General features: G+C 47.4%; 1 protein-coding gene across 1 annotated transcript; it reads right to left on the bottom strand.

Moving 5' to 3' along the window:
• Window positions 1–398: 398 nt before the first annotated feature.
• lamb4 (laminin, beta 4) lies at window positions 399–20,089 on the bottom strand. Its single transcript, XM_023830215.2, has 35 exons — window positions 20,005–20,089; window positions 17,790–17,837; window positions 17,013–17,170; window positions 15,746–15,881; window positions 15,581–15,654; window positions 15,311–15,499; window positions 15,165–15,228; window positions 10,841–11,055; window positions 10,496–10,607; window positions 10,142–10,330; window positions 9,915–10,070; window positions 9,719–9,831; window positions 9,560–9,639; window positions 9,239–9,392; window positions 9,017–9,130; window positions 8,730–8,915; window positions 8,545–8,657; window positions 8,311–8,431; window positions 7,798–7,975; window positions 6,198–6,341; window positions 5,839–6,070; window positions 5,590–5,747; window positions 5,282–5,506; window positions 4,929–5,146; window positions 4,758–4,854; window positions 4,299–4,662; window positions 3,981–4,141; window positions 3,629–3,828; window positions 3,161–3,364; window positions 2,947–3,091; window positions 2,533–2,740; window positions 2,122–2,257; window positions 1,856–2,026; window positions 1,511–1,664; window positions 399–561 (listed from the first exon to the last, which is right to left on the bottom strand). Exons 1-35 carry the CDS (start codon window positions 20,030–20,032, stop codon window positions 425–427), a joined length of 5,382 nt encoding a protein of 1,793 aa, XP_023685983.2. The 5' UTR covers window positions 20,033–20,089; the 3' UTR covers window positions 399–424.
• Window positions 20,090–20,155: the final 66 nt, after the last annotated feature.

Genomic DNA, 20,155 nt, shown 5'->3' with positions numbered 1-20,155 from the left:
TCTGGTTTTATCACCTCAAATACGTGGTTCTGTTTTTTTAGTAGAAAGTATAACGCGGAATTGTATTTTATCAGCGCTACATGCTTTGGTAAACAAAATCATTGAATAATAACCTAAATAATAGACGCCCAATTACCGTTTCTATGACAGTTTTTATAATTAATCTCAATATACCAACATCATGAAAAATATGAAAAACTTTGGTGACAGTTCCCCCAGTTCATGTTTGTCTAACGCCCCCACGTGGTGGCTTATATTTATACTGTCATCAACAACAAAAATTGTTTTTTTTATACGCAGAAACGACAGACACACAAAGCAAAATCGAAATTTAATAATTCGCAATGCAATTTAATTACTCGAAATCGAAAGCATTTTATTACTATTAAAATGTGGAATGCTTTGGGATTCGACACTGCAACCCCTAGGTGCAGCTGCTGTATTCTGCTGCTTTTCTGGCGATTTCCGCCCAAATGCCGGCCACTTCATTCATTAGCTCCGCAACTTCTTCCACCTTCCTGTCTTTTCTTTCTTCGAGATCTAGGATCCTCTTTTCCAGCTCTGTAGGAAGGAAACAATAAAAATAGCAGATGCTCGAGAAAACAGCAAGAGTAATATTACCGCTGGCCGCCTCAGGATGAATGGCCACGGCCAGCTACGCTTTGCCTCCGGCAGGTTGCATAGTTGCTAAGACAAATAAAACCAGGATTCAGTCTTAAAACTTTCAGGTCAATAATGCAACTGAATTTATTAGTAGTTGTTTGTTGTACGTCATACATGTTTTTATATTTCACATTTAGACTTCCTACTAGACTGTCTTACTTATTTGTATAGCTTTTCAGATGCTACGTTCAAGGTTGCCATATCTCATATCTGGTGTGACACGCTTTCAGGCTCACACTCACGCAAGAAATCTTACGCCAATCAATATTATTCCATTATAAACTTAAACTTAGCTAGGTTTTGGGCAGTTTGCAAAACCTACTGACTATTTCCAAGGTAATAAAACTCTTACATGCATGTAAACATGCGTGCATGTGAAAATCTCACTCCAGCCAGCTGAGCAAAATTGGCAACCCTGTAGATTGTTTGTTTAATTGTTGTTCCCTCAGCCTTCTTGTGCTTGTTACTGGTCACTCACTGGAAGCTCAGCCTAGCAGCACTTGTACCTGTGTTGGCTCCTTAACAGCTGTATGCTTGTGATACACCACCTGCCTGACGGGTTTGCCAAATAAACAATTAGTTTCACATCTCCAGGGATGTGGATTTCATGGTGTGTGGAACTTGTATGTTCTCCAAATATTCCTCTGATTTCATCTTTTAATCCAAGAGCATAGATAACTCCTAAAATGTGCCTCTGTTTGCTTTGGAATGGCTCCCATTTTGTCCAGGTTGTCCTTAACCTTTTGCCTTGTGCTTCCCAGTATAATCTACAGGGACCACCATGACCCTGTACTTGATAAGCGGTGTTGCAGGAAGAGTGTATGAAAACCCCACACAAATGAAATACCTTCCACCCGACTTGTTTTGTCTTTAATTTCATCCCTGAGGTTTTCCGCTTCCATCGTTATGTTTTTCAGCCTCTCCGTCACTTCGTCATCAGTGTTCTTTTTGTTCTCATTCTTCTTTAACTTCTCGAATGAGCTCTTGACTTCTTCAAGAAGCTGTTAAACAACATTGAAGTGTTGTCATACAAAATGAAACAACTAGCTGGTCAGAGCATGGCAGGCTTAAAGGGGTAAGCACAACTCTGACACACAGCTATATGTCAGGTGGTTTGTGTAACAGCCAAAAAGACTAAAAGCCAATGCGCTCCAGATCATGGCATCCCCGGGCTGCTTGGTTGCAGCATTACCATCTTTGCTTCCATGCTGTTGTCCAGGGAGGCGTCTGCCGCAGATTTAGCCTCCTGAGCTTGTAGCCGGTTCATCTCCATCTTGTTCCTCAGAGCCTCAATTTGCTGCAGTGTGTCGCTGATTTTTGTGTCGGGTAAATTTCTCACCATATTATCCAGCTTTCTCCCGATCTTTTGGCAAAAAAACAGGAAAACCCAGCAATGAGTGAAACGTTGAGAAGTACAACACGGGAATACCTCAATAACAAGTGAAATAGGAGCATCACCTCCCAAGTTTGCTCATCTGCAGTGTTGGTGTCCTTGCTTGCTGAATCCAAGAGCGCTTTAGCCTTGTCCTGTATCCCTCCTGTTTCCTTTAATGCTTGTTTAATGGGACGGACATTGATCTGTCTTGTTTTGTTACTTAGAAAAACAGGGTTACATTTTTACATCTCAGTACATTTTCTGGTCCCAATACGACACTGCAAAACATGTCCACATTAATTTACCATTTCTCAGAAATACACTTATGCAGTGAATATTAGTTTATGCTTTTATCCAAAACAGCTTATGATGTTACCAGTTTGTATGTTACTGGGACCATTCACTGGTATGACACAGAGCCTTTGTCAGGAGGACAGGAAGCACTGTGTCCTGATGCCCGTTAGCAAACCGTTCAGTGTGGGCTTGACACTTACTGGACGTCCTCGGCCGCCTCGAGCAGCTCCTTGACAGTTTGGTTTTGGTTCGTCAGGTGGTCCAAATCTTCTCTGACCGTAGGGCTGTTGGCCACAATGGAGTGGATCGTGTCGATCATGTCTTGGATCTCTTCAAGAGACAGCGGAAGCTGGATGGCCAGGACTGCACCGGCCACTTTCTCGATGTCTTCTGGGCTCACCAGTTCATCTGTCAGCAGAACCACCACAGAATAACAAACATAGACAGACATCATGAGTAGAGTGGTAGGGTTTTGCATGCTAGTATGTTGCATCATTTAGCATAACTTAACCCAATTCACAGCATGATTTAGCACGATTTAACCCAAATCACGTTATCTAACATGATTTAACCCAAATCACGTTAGCATGGTGATTAGCATTAGCAATGTTTACCTTGGAGGTATCTCTTGACCTGTTGGATCAGGTCCATGGTCTCATTTTTATTTTTTTCAAGCTTCTCCTTTTTCTCAGTGATTTTTTTCTTCATTTCCTCTGCCTTCGCTTTGATATTGCGGGATTTTTGTTTGGTGTCACTAATCTGGGGACAGAGGAGGAAGTCATTTATTCACAATCATCCTCCAGGTGGCGCTCCGGCCACGTGACGCACCTTAGTCTCCGAGTCCGTCAGTTTGCCCGGCATGTCGGCCAAGAGCTTTTTCGCCTGCTCTCCCAGAGCCGTGGCATTCAGGCTGAGTGGCAGGATACCTCTACAGCCAAGGCCCCCACACCTCCGGGCCCCCAAGGCGTCCCTGCACAAGGCCCCCCCACATGGAGCCTCGGAGCACTTGGCATCACCCGGCTCCCCGCAGATCTGAGGGGGACAGAGAAGGCAGCGGATCTCCAGATCAAAGGCTTAGGGACGAAAGACTGAAATTTTAAATATCAAATAAATATTTATGGTTCATGAGCATAGAACTATGTGTTATCATTTCTCCTCTTATCTGCACTGACAATATGGCAGATGGAGACGACACTGACCATCTGGATGATTTTAGGAGTCTTTTATTTTTGTTTTAAATTTACATCACATAGACGCATCACGCGCATCATGAAAACCAGTAGAACTCATACTTACAGCCTCGTTGAAATCGGCCACGTTGAGATTCCTGACCCTCCTCTCCAGTGAGTCCAGGTTTTTCTCTGAGCAGCTGGTCAGCATCTCCTTGACCTTCTGGCGTCTTCTCCTGGACATCTCCAGCATGGCCTTGGCATCTTCACATTGCTGTTCTGTGTCACTGACTGACTCATAGTGCTTCTTGATCTCCCGCAAAGCCTCTGATGGGTCAGCAGAGCGAGACCAATGTGACAAGCCCAAAATCAGCCTCAGCAGGTCATGAGACTGTAGGGGGTTTTTGGTAGCACTACTCCAGCCCTGTCCACATATAACCCTCTCACTTTCTGTTTCAAGGCCTCCTGGTTGGTCTTACCTTCCACGGCTTTGCGACTTGGAAGTTTTACTGGCTTTAATTTTTTTGACAAAATCTCCAACTGTCTGTTGAGGTCGTTTCTGATATCATCAATCTCAGCATTCAAAAGGGGAGTCTTGTCAATTATTATTGCCTTAGGTTTGATGGTATCCTTCAACATCCTGAAAAGATACGTCAAGTGGTGAGTAAGAGCTGCTACCTTGTAATACCTACTGTGAGCTAAGAGAGGACAGATCTTCCTTTGTAAAGTTGGTCTTTGTTTAATAGTTAAAGGTTAAACATTTTAGCAACATCATTTCTCCAGATTTTTGACCCTACGAGATTTGTTGGCACAGCATCTCTGTCTTCTCGATGTCAATGGTCTCGACGTCTCTGGTCCAGTTTGTAAGCTTGTCCAGTTCATCCTGGAGTTTCCCTATTTTGATGCTATAATCTGGCAGCCCCGGGGTACCATGTTTGTGCACAAACTCGGCCAGCCTCTCAGCCTCTAGCCGCAGGTCCTTCACGGTCTGGGCCCTCAGGGACCAGCAGGGATGGCAGGCTGGGCAGGCCGGGAAGGAGGCCTTGTGCCCTACAGCACACTCATCGCAGAAGGTCCCGGTCACACCAGGCTGGCAAATGCACTCTCCGGTGTAACGGTTGCACGCCGGGTGCTCGGTGCCATCCAGGTTGCAGTGGCAAGCTGAAGACCGGGCAGCAGGGGGGGGGGGAGGATGAACAGAACAGACTGCATCGTCACCATGGTGACCAAGAAGCACCTTCCGGGGCCACACTTACGGATACACTGCAGCTCCGGATTCCCGAAGAAATTATCTGCACACTCGTTACAGCCCCTCCCTCCAAACTCAGGGTGACAACGGCACTGACCAGTGACCTAGGGCACATGGGAGGGACACGTGGATCAGAGACAAGAAGCCCAACTCATCACTTGGCTGACCTGTGACCTACCTTGTCACACTGATTGCTGATAGAGTTTTCGGGGTCGCAGTTGCACGGCTGGCACCCTGTCTCACCCCCCAGGTCCCAGAACCCATCGGCACATCTGTCACAGCGGGGGCCCACCACACCTAGCCGGCATGGACACTCCCCCGATGTTGGGTTGCAGAGACAGGGGCCCCGGGCGGGACACAGGCTGAGCTTGGTGCCATGGGGCTCACAGGAGCATGCTGCGGAGAAGATGTGCGAGGAGCGGGGGGGCAGACTAAGAGGGTGTCACAGCAAAGCGAGGAGACGCAGGCCTGTGCCACGCTGTCTCTGACGCTATGTCCCCCCTGGGGATGAACGGTCACATGACCCTGTACCTTTGCAGTCTTGGGCTAGCGCATTGCCATAGTAACCAGGCTGACAGCGCTCACAGCGGGACCCATGCGTGTTGTGCAGGCAGCGCAGGCACTCGCCCGTCACCGCGTCGCAGGAACTGGCGTCTCTTGGGTCGATGTTTCCGTTACAGTTACACGCCATGCAGCATGCCCCCGGAGTTGTGAGGTTGCCATAGTAACCAGGGGAGCAGGTGTTGCAGCGGGGACCTGGGGAGGGAGAGGGTAGGGTCAGGAACGTGTCCGGGCAGGACTGTAAGCGGCCCTCGTTAACGCAGCAGGCTGGGGCTGACCTGAGTGGCCGGGGTGACAGTCACACTCAGCATGCAGCGCATTGGGGTCCCTGTTGCATGACCGGGCGAAGAAACGTCCGCTGGCTACCGTGTCGGGACACAAGCACGGCTGGCATGGCTCGCCAGAGGCTGGGTTGCCGTGGTAACCCTGCTCACACCTGAGACACACATAACATCCTGGGGTCACCATCAAGCGGCCACAACAATGCATTATCAGATGAATCTCCAGAAGGGGGCGCTTCTGCATGCCTGTCACAGCTGGGTCCAGCGGCATGATCCCTGCAGTCCAGGCAGGTCCCTGTCACTGGGTCGCAGCTGTCTGCTAAGCCGTGACACTGACATGGCTGACAGTGCGGGAAGCCGAAATATCCAGGCCGGCAGTGCTGGCAGCTTCGGCCTGACACCTCCTGGTGGCACGGGCACTGCCCACTCAGCGGGTCACATGCCTCCTGGAGGGACCCGTGTGGGTCACAATCACACGCTGTGAGACGGGAGAGGGGGGGGGCTGAGCTGCGATAAGGGAGCGATGATCTCTGGGAAATGTAGCAAAATAAATGCTGTTTTAAGATGGCCGCCATCATTATAAGGTTAATGTGAGAGGGCCTTACGTGAGCAGCCACCTGGGCCAAGCCCAAACGTGAGGGGGGTGCAGGAATTGCAGCAGCGGCCGGTGACGTTGGGCTTGCAGGAACATTGGCCACCAAACTTACTGCAGGCCCGGCTGAAAGAGCCCAGTGGGTCACAGCTGCAGGCTGCACATAAACAAAAGAGTAGGGATACAGTATGACATTCATACTATATACACAGCCATGTTAGTGACACCTGAACTATCTACTCAACCCCATACGTGACATTCATACTATATACACAGCCCTGTCTGAGACATCCCTACTATGTACACAGCCCTGTCTGTGACATCCCTACTATGTACACAGCCCCGTATGTGACATCCGTATTATGTACACAGCCCCGTCTGTGACATCCCTACTATGTACACAGCCCCGTCTGTGACATCCCTACTATGTACACAGCCCCGTCTGTGACATCCCTACTATGTACACAGCCCTGTCTGTGACATACCTACTATGTACACAGCCCCGTCTGTGACATCCCTACTATGTATACAGCCCCGTCTGTGACATCCCTACTATGTACATAGCCCTGTCTGTGACATCCCTACTATGTACACAGCCCCGTCTGTGACATCCCTACTATGTATACAGCCCCGTCTGTGACATCCCTACTATGTACACAGCCCCGTCTGTGACATCCGTACTATGTACAAAACCCTGTCTGTGACATCCCTACTATGTACACAGCCCCGTATGTGACATCCATACTATGTACACAGCCCTGTCTGTGACATCCCTACTATGTACACAGCCCCGTCTGTGACATCCCTACTATGTACACAGCCCCGTCTGTGACATCCCTACTATGTACACAGCCCCGTCTGTGACATCCCTACTATGTACACAGCCCCGTCTGTGACATCCGTACTATGTATACAGCCCCGTCTGTGACATCCCTACTATGTACACAGCCCCGTCTGTGACATCCGTACTATGTACAAAACCCTGTCTGTGACATCCCTACTATGTACACAGCCCCGTATGTGACATCCATACTATGTACACAGCCCCGTCTGTGACATCCCTACTATGTACACAGCCCCGTCTGTGACATCCCTACTATGTACACAGCCCCGTCTGTGACATCCCTACTATGTACACAGCCCCGTCTGTGACATCCCTACTATGTACACAGCCCCGTCTGTGACATCCCTACTATGTACACAGCCCCCTCTGTGACATCCCTACTATGTACACAGCCCCGTCTGTGACATCCCTACTATGTACACAGCCCCGTATGTGACATCCCTACTATGTACACAGCCCCGTATGTGACATCCATACTATGTACACAGCCCCGTCTGTGACATCCCTACTATGTACACAGCCCCGTCTGTGACATCCCTACTATGTACACAGCCCCGTCTGTGACATCCCTACTATGTACACAGCCCCGTCTGTGACATCCCTACTATGTACACAGCCCCGTCTGTGACATCCCTACTATGTACACCGCCCTGTCTGTGACATCCCTACTATGTACAAAACCCTGTCTGTGACATCCATATTATGTACACAACCCTGTATATGACACCCGTACTATGTACACAGCCCCGTAGGTAACATTCTTGCTTACCCACAGCACCATTGTGGATCCGGGCTGATAGGCTGCCAATCAGCTCCTTACAGACCTCTGGAAGGACCCGGGGTCCCACCACAGAGGAGATCTCCACACACTGGTACCTCTGGAATTTGTCCCACTTGCTTTGGGAGCAGGTATCCCGCAGGGATTCGATTTTTGGAATCAAGCCCATCTGTCGTAAACAATAGTTAGAAATAATTACAAAGTCACAATAGGTGTCCAGTTCTTGTAAGCTCCTTAAACTGGTCTGTTTGATAAATGCTTCAGCAAAGAACTGAACTAGAGATGGCCAAATGAAGCTTGAACGCACCATTTTCTGTATTTTCTGATTCCACTAGATGGTGCTCTTGGTTTACTTTGGGGCACAATTTGAGCCCTTTTTTCTTCTAGTGGTGCCAGAAAATACAGAAAATGGTTCACAAAGTCTTAATCTTGTATATAAGTGATAGAAAGTAGAACATAGTAAAAAGTAACAATGTAATATTAGTGATGATACTACAATCTCACAGAGTCAACGAGGATGTGTGAGCTGGAACGATCGGCCTGCTTGGTCTGCTTCTGGAAGGTGATGTCCACGTGATACACCCCTCCATCACCCAGGCAGAGCGCCGGCTCTAAGAGGGCCACCCTGGAAGACACACACTGATGTGACTGAGAGCATCAGTGAAGCACACGTCCACCTCTATCAGGCCATTACATCACAACAATGTTCCTGAGGAGTGTTCATACGTGGTCTCACACCTCTGAGAGCCAGGTAGACTCAGTGTCGCCTCCATGTGGTGGTGGGCACAGTTCCCAGTGCTTGGTAATTTTGCGGCGGTGATCTTCAAGCCTGCCTTCCAGTCTTCTGTGGACTACAAAACACAGCTTACATGCATCACGAGTGGCTGGCAAACACTCGTGTTCCTCTGGCTTGCAGCATTTACCTCAGGCTCGTAGCGGATCACCAGGTAGTAGTGGAGAGCCGCAGGCAGGTTGTCCACAGTGAACCTGAGCTCAGTGCTATCCTGCACGTGGACAAACCCCTGACCAGTCCAGGTGCTGGGCTGGTCCACCATGCGTTCATGAGGTGTGATTTGGTGCTCCAAGCCTGGCTCCATGGGGATGGAGTTCTGGAAGCACGGTGTTGGGGTTACAGGGGGTTACCGGAAATGCAGGGATTTAAAACTCCACGCCGTTGCTGGAATATATCAGAGAGACAGATTGCCAGTACTTGCTCCTGTCTCTTCTGCCTGGTCTTCTCCCTTAGGATGAACCTCCCATTGCTGAAGGTGAAGTCGTAGCCTTGGTCTGTGAAGTACTTCTCACATGTAGGCAGGCTGGTGGACTGTGACAGGGGACCAGGACAGGCAGCGGGGTGAGAGAGCTCAGGGGAACCACACGGGGTAGGAAAGCTGAAGTGGACGGTGTATCAGGAGCACACAGAGTAAACTACCTCGCTTAATGCGCTCGGCTGCTGGGGGGCGGCGCCCTCCGCCTCGTACAGGTACACGTCCAGAGGAGGCAGGAAGTGGCCGGGCGCGGGGTCCTTGCATCTGCGGCCCACCATGTTGGGACGACACTGACACTGCCCGTTCACGGGGCTGCACCTGGGGACCGGGGACACAAAAACGCCAAATTAACAACCGAGGCATGCTGGGATATTTAGTCATTATGGAAAGAGCCCTTTGCCTTATATAGTTATGGAATAAATAGATGTGAATTTTAGCCTTTTCTAGTTATGCGACGCTGCAGAGAGAAGCTTCCAGAAACTTACGTGGCAAGCAGCGCCCCGCCGACATCACAGTCGCACGGAGAGCAGGCATACACGGTATTTCCCAGACCCCAGTAACCTGGCTGAATACACACACGTGTCACACGGGAGCGGCGCTACATGTGACCATATCCTTGTGGTTGTCATGGAAATGGCTTTTACCACGCAGCGGTCGCACAGGGGCCCCGTGGCGAAGGGACGGCACTGGCAATGACCCGTCACAGGGTCGCAGGGGTCAGGGGTCAGCACGCTGCCCAAGCGGTCACACGCGCAGACTGAGGGGAGCCACCAGATATGCGTTAGTGGGGAGAACTCAGTGTGAAGCAGCGACTTTGTATAAAAGACACAGAGGCCTTACTCTGGCAGCCTTCCGGGTCGTCCCGGCTTAGCCCGTAGAAGCCGTGTTTACACCTGTCACATCTCTCCCCCTCCACGTTTGCCTTGCAGACGCATCGTCCAGTGTGGGGGTCACAAAGCCCCCTATCTAGTGACCCGGCAGGTTCACAGTCACAGGCTGGGGGCAGAAGATGGAGGTCACATGTTGTGCCCCAAAGGCTGGGCACTGTGACTGCAAGCATGACTCACGGATGCATGCGTCGGGGTGGTCATGGGATAGCCGAGGGTCCCGGTAATAGAAGGGCCTGCACAGCTCGCAGTGGACTCCAGCTCGATTATTCTGACAGTCGTCACAGACTCCGCCGCTGAGCCCCCTGCTGGCCAGGTACTGCCACGCGTCAAAGTGACACCTCTCCGAATGTCCACTGCAGTTACACTCTGCCAGTACAGGAAGGCATCAGTTTTTATACTGTATTTCTTAACTCCCACTATTACACAAAACTGGCTGCAGCTGGGATCTGTATGAGCATCCCACAACACCGACACCACAGAGATGACCACTTTTGTTTCGTTTGCCTGCAGTGCACGGTAGGAAATTCTTACTTCTGCAGCCATGGGGGTCAGATGGCCTCCAGGGGGCGTCATTATAAAAGTCCAAGCAGCGCTCGCAGTTCTCTCCTTCTGTGTTGTGCTGGCAGACACAGCGTCCATGGACCTGAAAGAGGCATTACAGATGTGAGACTGCCTTAGCAGCGTTGACAGCCAGCGGTGAGCTGTCCTTATCACTGCATGTCCATCACCACGCCCCCATTATCTTCTATATTCATACAAATGCAAACATTGCTGATGTTTCACAGCTGGCATCTATCCCTCACTATTCACTTACTAACCCTAACCCTAACCCTAACCCTAACCCTACCCAGGTATCAGCAGAATGCTGTTTCCCACCATTCCAGCCTCTTGGAAGACGTCCCCGCGGCTGCCGTCCACTGGCATGCACTCCCTGGCGTGTCCGTTGCAGAAGCAGCTGCCCCGCACCACCATCTCATACAACGCGTAGTAGTATTTGTCCTGGGGGTTTCTCCTGTGTCGGCTCAGCAGCGTGTCACCAAGCGTCAGGAGGCGTGTAAAGTTCACCCGGAGATTTGTCATGGTGATGAGCTCTGAGGAGGAGCGATGGGTGAGGGGACACCAAGATTCAAGATTGGTTTATTGTCAATACAACAATATACAGAGTATACAGTGTATTGAAATGTTGTTCCACACAGGTTCTCCATGGTGCATTATAAAGATATAAAATATACACTCACCTAAAGGATTATTAGGAACACCATACTAATACGGTGTTTGACCCCCTTTCGCCTTCAGAACTGCCTTAATTCTACGTGGCATTGATTCAACAAGGTGCTGAAAGCATTATTTAGAAATATTGGCCCGTATTGATAGGATAGCATCTTGCAGTTGATGGAGAATTGCGGGATGCACATGCAGGGCACGAAGCTCCCGTTCCACCACATCCCAAAGATGCTCTATTGGGTTGAGATCTGGTGACTGTGGGGGCCATTTTAGTACAGTGAACTCATTGTCATGTTCAAGAAACCAATTTGAAATGATTCGAGCTTTGTGACATGGTGCATTATCCTGCTGGAAGTAGCCATCAGTGGATGGGTACATGGTGGTCATAAAGGGATGGACATGGTCAGAAACAATGCTCAGGTAGGCCATGGCATTTAAACGATGCCCAATTGGCACTAAGGGGCCTAAAGTGTGCCAAGAAAACATCCCCCACACCATTACACCACCACCACCAGCCTGCAGAGTGGTAACAAGGCATGATGGATCCATGTTCTCATTCTGTTTACGCCAAATTCTGACTCTACCATTTGAATGTCTCAACAGAAATCGAGACTCATCAGACCAGGCAACATTTTTACAGTCTTCAACTGTCCAATTTTGGTGAGCTCGTGCAAATTGTAGCCTCTTTTTCCTATTTGTAGTGGAGATGAGTGGTACCCGGTGGGGTCTTCTGCTGTTGTAGCCCATCCGCCTCAAGGTTGTGCGTGTTGTGGCTTCACAAATGCTTTGCTGCATACCTCGGTTGTAATGAGTGGTTATTTCAGTCAAAGTTGCTTTTCTATCAGCTTGAATCAGTCGGCCCATTCTCCTCTGACCTCTAGCATCAACAAGGCATTTTCGCCCACAGGACTGCCACATACTGGATGTTTTTCCCTTTGCACACCATTCTTTGTAAACCCTAGAAATGGTTGTGCGTGAAAATCCCAGTAACTGAGAAGATTGTGAAATACTCAGACCGGCCCGTCTGGCACCAACAACCATGCCACGCTCAAAATTGCTTAAATCACCTTTCTTTCCCATTCTGACATTCAGTTTGGAGTTCAGGAGATTGTCTTGACCAGGACCACACCTCTAAATGCATTGAAGCAACTGCCATGTGATTGGTTGATTAGATAATTGCATTAATGAGAAATTGAACAGGTGTTCCTAATAATCCTTTAGGTGAGTGTATATATATATGTGTTGTGGGTTTAACATTCCTTTGGTGGCAGTGAGTTGAGAGCTCTGACTGCTTGAGGAAAGAAGCTTTTGCAGTCTCTGGCAGTTACAGTTTTGATGCTGTGGAACCGTCTATCAGACAGAAGGAGCGAGAACAGTGCATATGAGGGATGGAAAGTGTCCTTCACTATGTTGTTCGCACGACGGATGATGTGCTTTTCGTACAGGTGGGAGATGGCTGGAAGAGGCACATGAGACTGACTGAGACAGTGATTTGTCACCCGTGAGACAGTATAAATACACTGAGACAGTGATGTGACAGACTGAGACAATGATGAGACTAACTGAGAGTGATGATTCATTGATGAGACAGTGATAAAACACTGATGAGACAGTGATGAGTCAGCGACAAGACAGTGAAGAGACACTGATTGGACAGTGAAGAGACACTGATTGGACAGTGAAGAGACACTGATTGGACAGTGATGAGACTGTAAGAGTGATGAGTCATCGAAGAGACAGTGATGAATCACTGATGAGACAGTTAGGAAACACTGATGAGACAGTGATGAGTCAGCGACGAGAGTGAAGAGACTGATTGGACAGTGATGAGACTGTCTGAGACAGCGATGAGACTGTAAGAGTGATGAGTCATCGAAGAGACAGTGATGAATCACTGATGAGACAGTTAGGAAACACTGATGAGACAGTGATGAGTCAGCGACGAGACAGTGAAGAGACACTGATTGGACAGTGATGAGACTGTCTGAGACAGCGATGAGACTGTAAGAGTGATGAGTCATCGATGAAACAGTGATGAATCACTGATGAGACAGTTAGGAAACACTGATGAGACAATGATGAATCAGCGATGGATGTGAAACGACTGATTAGACAGTGATGAGTCACAGATGAGACAGTGATGAAAATGACTGAGTGATGAGATGAGTCACTGAAGAGACAGTGTGCATGTAAACATACTGACAAAGAAAAACAAATTAATGTGTTAGTCTGACTAAAACTGGACTTTTAAAGTACAGTGGTACCTCAGAACTCGAACTTAATCCATTCAGAACTCCGGATCGAATTCTTATTAATTATTTTAATATTAAAAATGAACCATTTATACATTTAATTATAATAATATTATTGTGCCGATCGGGGTCGGAACGGAGACAAAGGCGCATACAGTATGTCAGGATATCGAGGAATACGGGGTTTAATTACAGGTAAGGCAGGCAAAATGCAGACGGACAATACAATGACTGGACTGGGGTAACAAACTGAAATGCAGACTAAATACAGAGGACTAATGACAACAACCAGAAACAGCTGATCACACGGGGATTCCACACGGGGTAACGAGGGGGCGTGGCTCACGTAAGGAGCGGACGATCAGGGCAGGACACATTGTTTTTTTTAACTTTACATATTGTTTGGATACATTTATTTTCTTACTTTACAAATTACTGTTTTGATAAATGTGCTTAGATGTGTTTAGTACAGTATATGCTCTTCTTGTTTTATCCGGTTCATTTTGTGTTTAAATGCTTAAAAAAAAAACATATTTAGGTGTAATTTTTTGTGGCCGGGAACCAATTAATTGGTTTTCCATTATTTCTTATGAGGAAAATTCAATCACAACTCGAACTTTTTGGGATTTGATCCGGAGTTCTGAACAGATTAAGTTCGAGTTCTGAGGTACCACTGTATTTTTACTGTCTAAATATATGTATTCAGCTAGTGTAAACATGCACGATGCTCTCACAGTGAATGCGAGGTTGAGACTGAAGCGTTACCCTTTGTTTCCACTGAGAGACGTGCTGCGTGACTCATTTCCCTGCGCATACAAGTTATCTTAGGTCGGCGTTCACGGTTTGACTTCTGAGATTCAGATCGAGTTCTTGGTAATTTTTTTTTTAACTGGTTGGTTCGACTTTTAAGAAATTCGAGTTTAAATGAGTTTGAGAGCTGAGGTACCACTGTACATATAAACATGTTAGTCCAACTGAAATCATATTAAATCGATTTCTCAAAGCTGGACTAAGACACTCAGATAATGTGATTGGGAGTTGATTTACTCCTGCATGTATACGCTGAATCGGACTCAAAATGGCTCGGACTCAAAATGGCGCTCTGTTCATGCTCCACAGTTATCCCCCCGTGGGCTTTGAGCAGAAAGTAACAGAAGAAGCTTGGCGCAAAGCAGAGAACGTACTGCACACACGAAATATACAGCACTGGAAAGCTGCCCAATTCACCGCTCAACTACAGGAACTACAGGGTGCTTTTCCACCATACCAGGTACCGGACTTTTGGTACTTCAAGAAGGTACCAAAAGTCTGGTACTTAAAGGTATTGGTTTTCTACTGGCAAAAAAACAGGTAAAAAAAAAGACTGTAGTAGGACTATACAACTTGCGATATTAATACCGCATGTTATGCACGTCCAATTCATACATTGCTAGTCAGCTAGATTAAGATCAGGCTTTTTCTTACCTTCAGTTTGGTACGGATATTATAGTGCAGGGAGTCTCACTAAAAGATTTTTAACCTAGCAAGTTTTGCAAAAGTAATGATTATTAATTTTCAAGATTATCTAGAATGTGTTTAAAAATCAGTTTAAAGAGAGACAGCGATGAGATATCAATGAGACATCAATGATAGTGATTAACCACAAAGTTAAACAGGTGGAGATGTCCCAGGGCATCTATCTATAAGAACACTTATAAAAACACTGTTAGATAAATTATACAAACCCTGTATGTGGGGTGCGTGTGGGTTGCTTATCTGGAAGTTCGGGTCCAGAGCTTTCAACACCACCTATAAGACATGCATAGCTGAGACGTCATTTCCAGTCAATGTAAGCATCGCACTTTCCTCACTAAAACCACGCATGACATACCTCTCCTCCAGTGGAGGGCTCTGCCCCTGAGTACCGGCTCTCACAGATGACATCACTGACAGTCATTGCTGCCTCTGTCGGGATGCCGGGGAATGAGGATGCGCAGTCCTGCGCAAAGTAACGGAACACTTTCCACGTCTTCCCGTTGTCCTTTGACCTTTCTACCAGCATGGCAGCGGGTCGGAAGCTCTGTCAGTGGAAACAACAATTGATGTCACATCACATGGGGCAGTGTGTTTGACCCTCCCAGAAGCAAACCTGCTGGCCTACCTTAAAAGTGAGGACCAGGTGGCTGAACTGGAAAAGAGTCTCCAAATCTAGCTGTATGCTGACGTGATCCACACCTGCAAAGCCACAGAACCAGCGTCCGGATATCAGGAGGAAATGGACACCGTCCCCCAAACAGAGAAACTGCTCCCTGAGGACAACCATTACCATTCTCTGACTGCCACCACCTTGTCTTGCGCTGGGGTTCAAAGGTCGTGATCACGTTCTCAATGCGGTGACTCTTCCGGTTGTTAAAGTGATTGTACAGATGCCTAGAGTCGCAGATGAAGCATTTCTGTTCATCCTGAATATGGGATGTCAAAGGATAGAAAAACACTTAACGAATGCAAATATTGAACGTAATGCAGAATACATTTCAAAAGGAATTAAACTTCATTTATAATTTGTACAAGTATACTGCAATATTCACAGTCACATATCCCATCATGCTGTTCGTTTTTAAAGACACACGCATATATAGAGGTCAGTGCAAAGCTGGGGTCTGAGTGCAGGGTCAGCTGTCCATCCGGCAGCCCTGGACCATTTCGGGGGTTAAGGGGCTTGCTGGAGATGTGGCTGCTCTGCTGAAGATGAGATTTAAACTAGCAACCTTTCAATTATAGGCACCGAGGCCACGCTACACACTGTTCCTCCTGCACACTGTTCCTCCTGCATTACTATAAGGTTCCCTTTGCCACTTATAAATGGTAATAACTCATTAATAAAAAAGAGCTGTCATAACTTGTTCATAATTGTCTATTAATAATTTACAAAATGTGTCAATCCAATCAATAACCTGATTATAAAGCATTCATAAACACTTTATAAGGGCAGTCTCATTGCTAAGTGATACCATGAAAGATCACCAGTACTGATGGAAAGTGATAGAAAACCCTGTGCTCATCCTGTGAGGGAGGGAAAAGTAACAATGATGGGAAGATTGCCATAAAAATGTATAACAACAGAAATCCTTTTGAGGTTTGCTGTAATCAGCTGTGCAAACAACGGCTTTTATTCCACAGAAACGAAGTCATGCGAATCAGCCAGTGGTGCATCGCATCGCGCTGTGAGGTAAAGGGACGGTGCAGTAACGAGCCCCGCAAGTGGGAGCGTGTCGCTGGCCCCCAGGGCTCAGCAAATGGGCCTGGGCCTCGTGTCCAAACACGCTGCTTCCTCCTTGACGTGCCCATGTGCTGCGTGGGATCACTCTGGGGTATCTGACAGCTCCGGTTGGCTCTGGGATCAGCATTCTCACTGTAATGTATGGAATTCCCAGACAGCTCTCCTACCAGCTTTTGGAAATGAAGCAATTTCTCAGTACATTAGGGGTCCTTGTGGCTGGGTGGCTGTTATACTTTGGAATCTTAGGTTGGTAACAGGAAGATTATGTTTCTCCATCGGTCATATCTTCATCACACTGAGCAGGGAGCCTCACCTCCAGGTGACCAATAATGCAGTAGTTCTGGGGTCCCTTCAAGCCGCATGTGGACGAGGCTGAGAGCTGCCCGCTCCTGCCCACCATGAGGTCGCCAAGCTGGGGGTGACAGGGACTGGCAGAGCAGTCATCCTGGGCATGGAGCGACGCCACCAGTACTAGGGGGTAGGCAGCAGGAGAGTGACATCATCTGACCATGTGACACATCACATGACCAGTAACAACGGCTGACCCAAAGACTGGTAATCATACAGGGCTTTAGTCTATTCTTAAGCCATATTGATGTAAGCAATATTAAACATAAACCACAGCTTAATATAGTTGTAATGTAAAATAATCATATTAATAATGGAACCATAGGGCATAGACTTTTAAGGTTTTAGCTACAGAGAGAACCTCTTTCTGATGCTGACAGGCTGACCGGGGGTTAAGAGCCTTGCTCAAGGACCTGCAGACATGCTAAGGCTGGGCTTGAACTAGTAACCATCTGATTACAAGCACACAGGCTTAGCCCACTGAGCCACATGCTACCCCCATCTGCAAACTGTCTGCATATAAAATGGCAAAGTGACTGGCTCATCCAGAAGGACCGCTCCAAGCAGAGGAGCATGAACAGTAAATTCAGGATGAAAATGCATGTGCTTAACCAAAAGCAAAGCCTGAGCTGCACCCGTGGTGCCCTCCATTTACACAATAAGCAGGCATGCGTCAGAGTGAAAGAGAAAGAGGTCTCCATCCCCACCCCTCACCCTGCCTATCACAGCGAGGACGGCTTACCCAGGAGATGGAGGAGAGTGCGGAGCAGGAGCGTCAGCGCAGGCATAACTGCGGGGAGAGAGGAGGGTGCAACGATCAGCAAGGCCGCAGACGATTCGGGGCGGGGGGGCAGCGTTTCGGGAGGGCGGGGGGTGAGAGATCTGCCCCTTCGTCTCTTATTGCCAGGGCTAGGCCTGAAACCTGTCCTGGTTTTCTCTGGATTTTTCTTTTTTTCGAGCAACTGTCTCGGAATATTAATATTTTTCCCAGGATAAGAATTGTTCCGTTTTTTTGTGAAAATATACATCTAATTTAGAATTTCGCAGTTTCAAATAAAACCTCACTTGGTTTCCATTTACCGCTATTCTTTTTGCTTCCTTGTTATGTTTATATATACAATCCTGTGCCCGTAAACGGTTATAACGGGTAAAATATAGTGACGGTTGGCGATTTCGGTACTTTTATTTGATTGGTACGAAGCTTACCTTATTACCTAGCAACTGCACGAGCTGCCATGCAGTCTGCCGCGCGCATCAGAGGGGGCGAAAAGAGAAACTTTTCCTCAACGGATAAGGCACAACCAAAGAGGTCTGGGGGCATTGCACAAAGCAGAATTTCCCAGATAGCTGGATAACTTAAGCCAAACGTTAAAACTGTCCAATAGAAAGAGAGCTAATTAAATGACATTAGTTTTCGACAATCCTTATATTTGGCTTAAGAAATCTAGCTAATGTAAAAAGACTGCTTTGGTGGAATACCCCCCTCCCCGTTCTCTGCCACTCGTGTTTTGCGTCCAGCCAAAATTTCAGTTAAATATGAAGGAAAATCAGCGCTGGAAAATCAAGTAGCACCAGAGTTTTGTAATAAGAAAACGCAAAATCTAAACAAACAAATGAGTCCAGAGTGAGTGCAATTGCGTCTGTACCAGGACAAATAATCGCCACCCTTTAGCAACCCTAGCCAGGGCAATTCACAGAGTCTGCTGCGTGAGAGAAGGTCATCGCTCTGCTTTCGCTAAACCGTCAGTGTTTCTCTGTGTGCGGCTCAGCGGGTTCGGACTCGAATCCTGGTTTGGGCCCTCCAGCAAGACCCTTAACCCCCAATTGCTCCAGGGTGCTGGACGCTGGCTCACCCTGCACTGTGACCCCAAAACTTGCTCTCACCTGTCTGTGAATCTCATAGAGTACGAGATGGGACAGGCGAAAAGACAATTTCCCTACAGGGATGAATAATGTACCACTGCCATCTAGTTCTTTCAAAATGATGTCAGGCTGCTACTCTTAATCGGCATCCGAATATATTGCTGAGGGATTCAGATCTGCGTCCCTCGTTCATCAGTCCCAGGATCCTGTTACATGTTCAGTCACTTAACACTAAGCTATCCTGACACATGTTCAACTGCTTAACTCTAAGGCATCCCCTCATGTGTTCAGCTGCATAACAGTAAGGGATCCTGTCACATGACCAGTCGCTTAATGCAAATGCGTCCTGTCATGGTTTCAGCTGCTCAGTACTAATGATTCCTGTGACATGTTTACTCGCTTAACACTAAGGCATTCTGCCATGTATTCCGTAGCTTAATGCTATGCGATCCTGTCAAGATGCCTTAACCAGCCATTCATAGAAGGAAGAGCAACATGGTACAGTGTGGCTCAAACCTGTTTCCACATGCAGCTTCCGTTCACTCAGATATCCAGTGGTAGCGGTTGTAACCAGACAAAGTGCAGTACTAAATATCACTCTCCGCTTACGTTTGGTGAAACTGCATGAATACACCCTTTTAGAAAGCAAGTTAAACAAAAAAATTATTAGCTCCTGTTGGAGAGATTTTGGCCTGAAATCAGACACAATGCAATGATCAAATGCTAATTCTAAAAATGAAATATTACTTATGTGAATTAGAGCCAGTAACCAAGACCTCAAAGGAGGATGATCCGTTAGATATTAGACAGCAGCTTGGGAAGGCTGGTCTTCACACGTTTTGGGAATTCTGCAAACCACGAGCAGGCAACATCTCACCTCATTCATCAGACGGATACATAGATTGGATAGATAAACTGTATCTCAAGGAAAATTTCAGTGTTGAGCAACAGGTGTATTTATCTCCAAATGACCCCACATAAACAACAAAAGTGCAATCACTTTGCAAATTGCTAGTCAAGGAAGCTAAATAAATAGATATTATCAGTAAAATCACAGGTCTCATATTTCTCAAGTGTAACCAGCTGAAAAATACCTTGCAATGTTCCAGAAGCGTGGAGCATGGAGGAGCAGAGCAGAGAAACCTCACAAATGAAACGTGGACTTTGCAGTGCTGCGGTTTGAGCTTTAATGACACCAAGCGCTTTGGCATGTAAAGACACACCTGGGCTTTTTTAAGAAAAGCA

Source organism: Paramormyrops kingsleyae, chromosome 1 (assembly GCF_048594095.1).
Source record: "Paramormyrops kingsleyae isolate MSU_618 chromosome 1, PKINGS_0.4, whole genome shotgun sequence".
NCBI lineage: Eukaryota > Metazoa > Chordata > Actinopteri > Osteoglossiformes > Mormyridae > Paramormyrops > Paramormyrops kingsleyae.
Note: the sequence above shows the minus strand (reverse complement) of the source record. Positions and strands in the feature narration are given on the sequence as shown.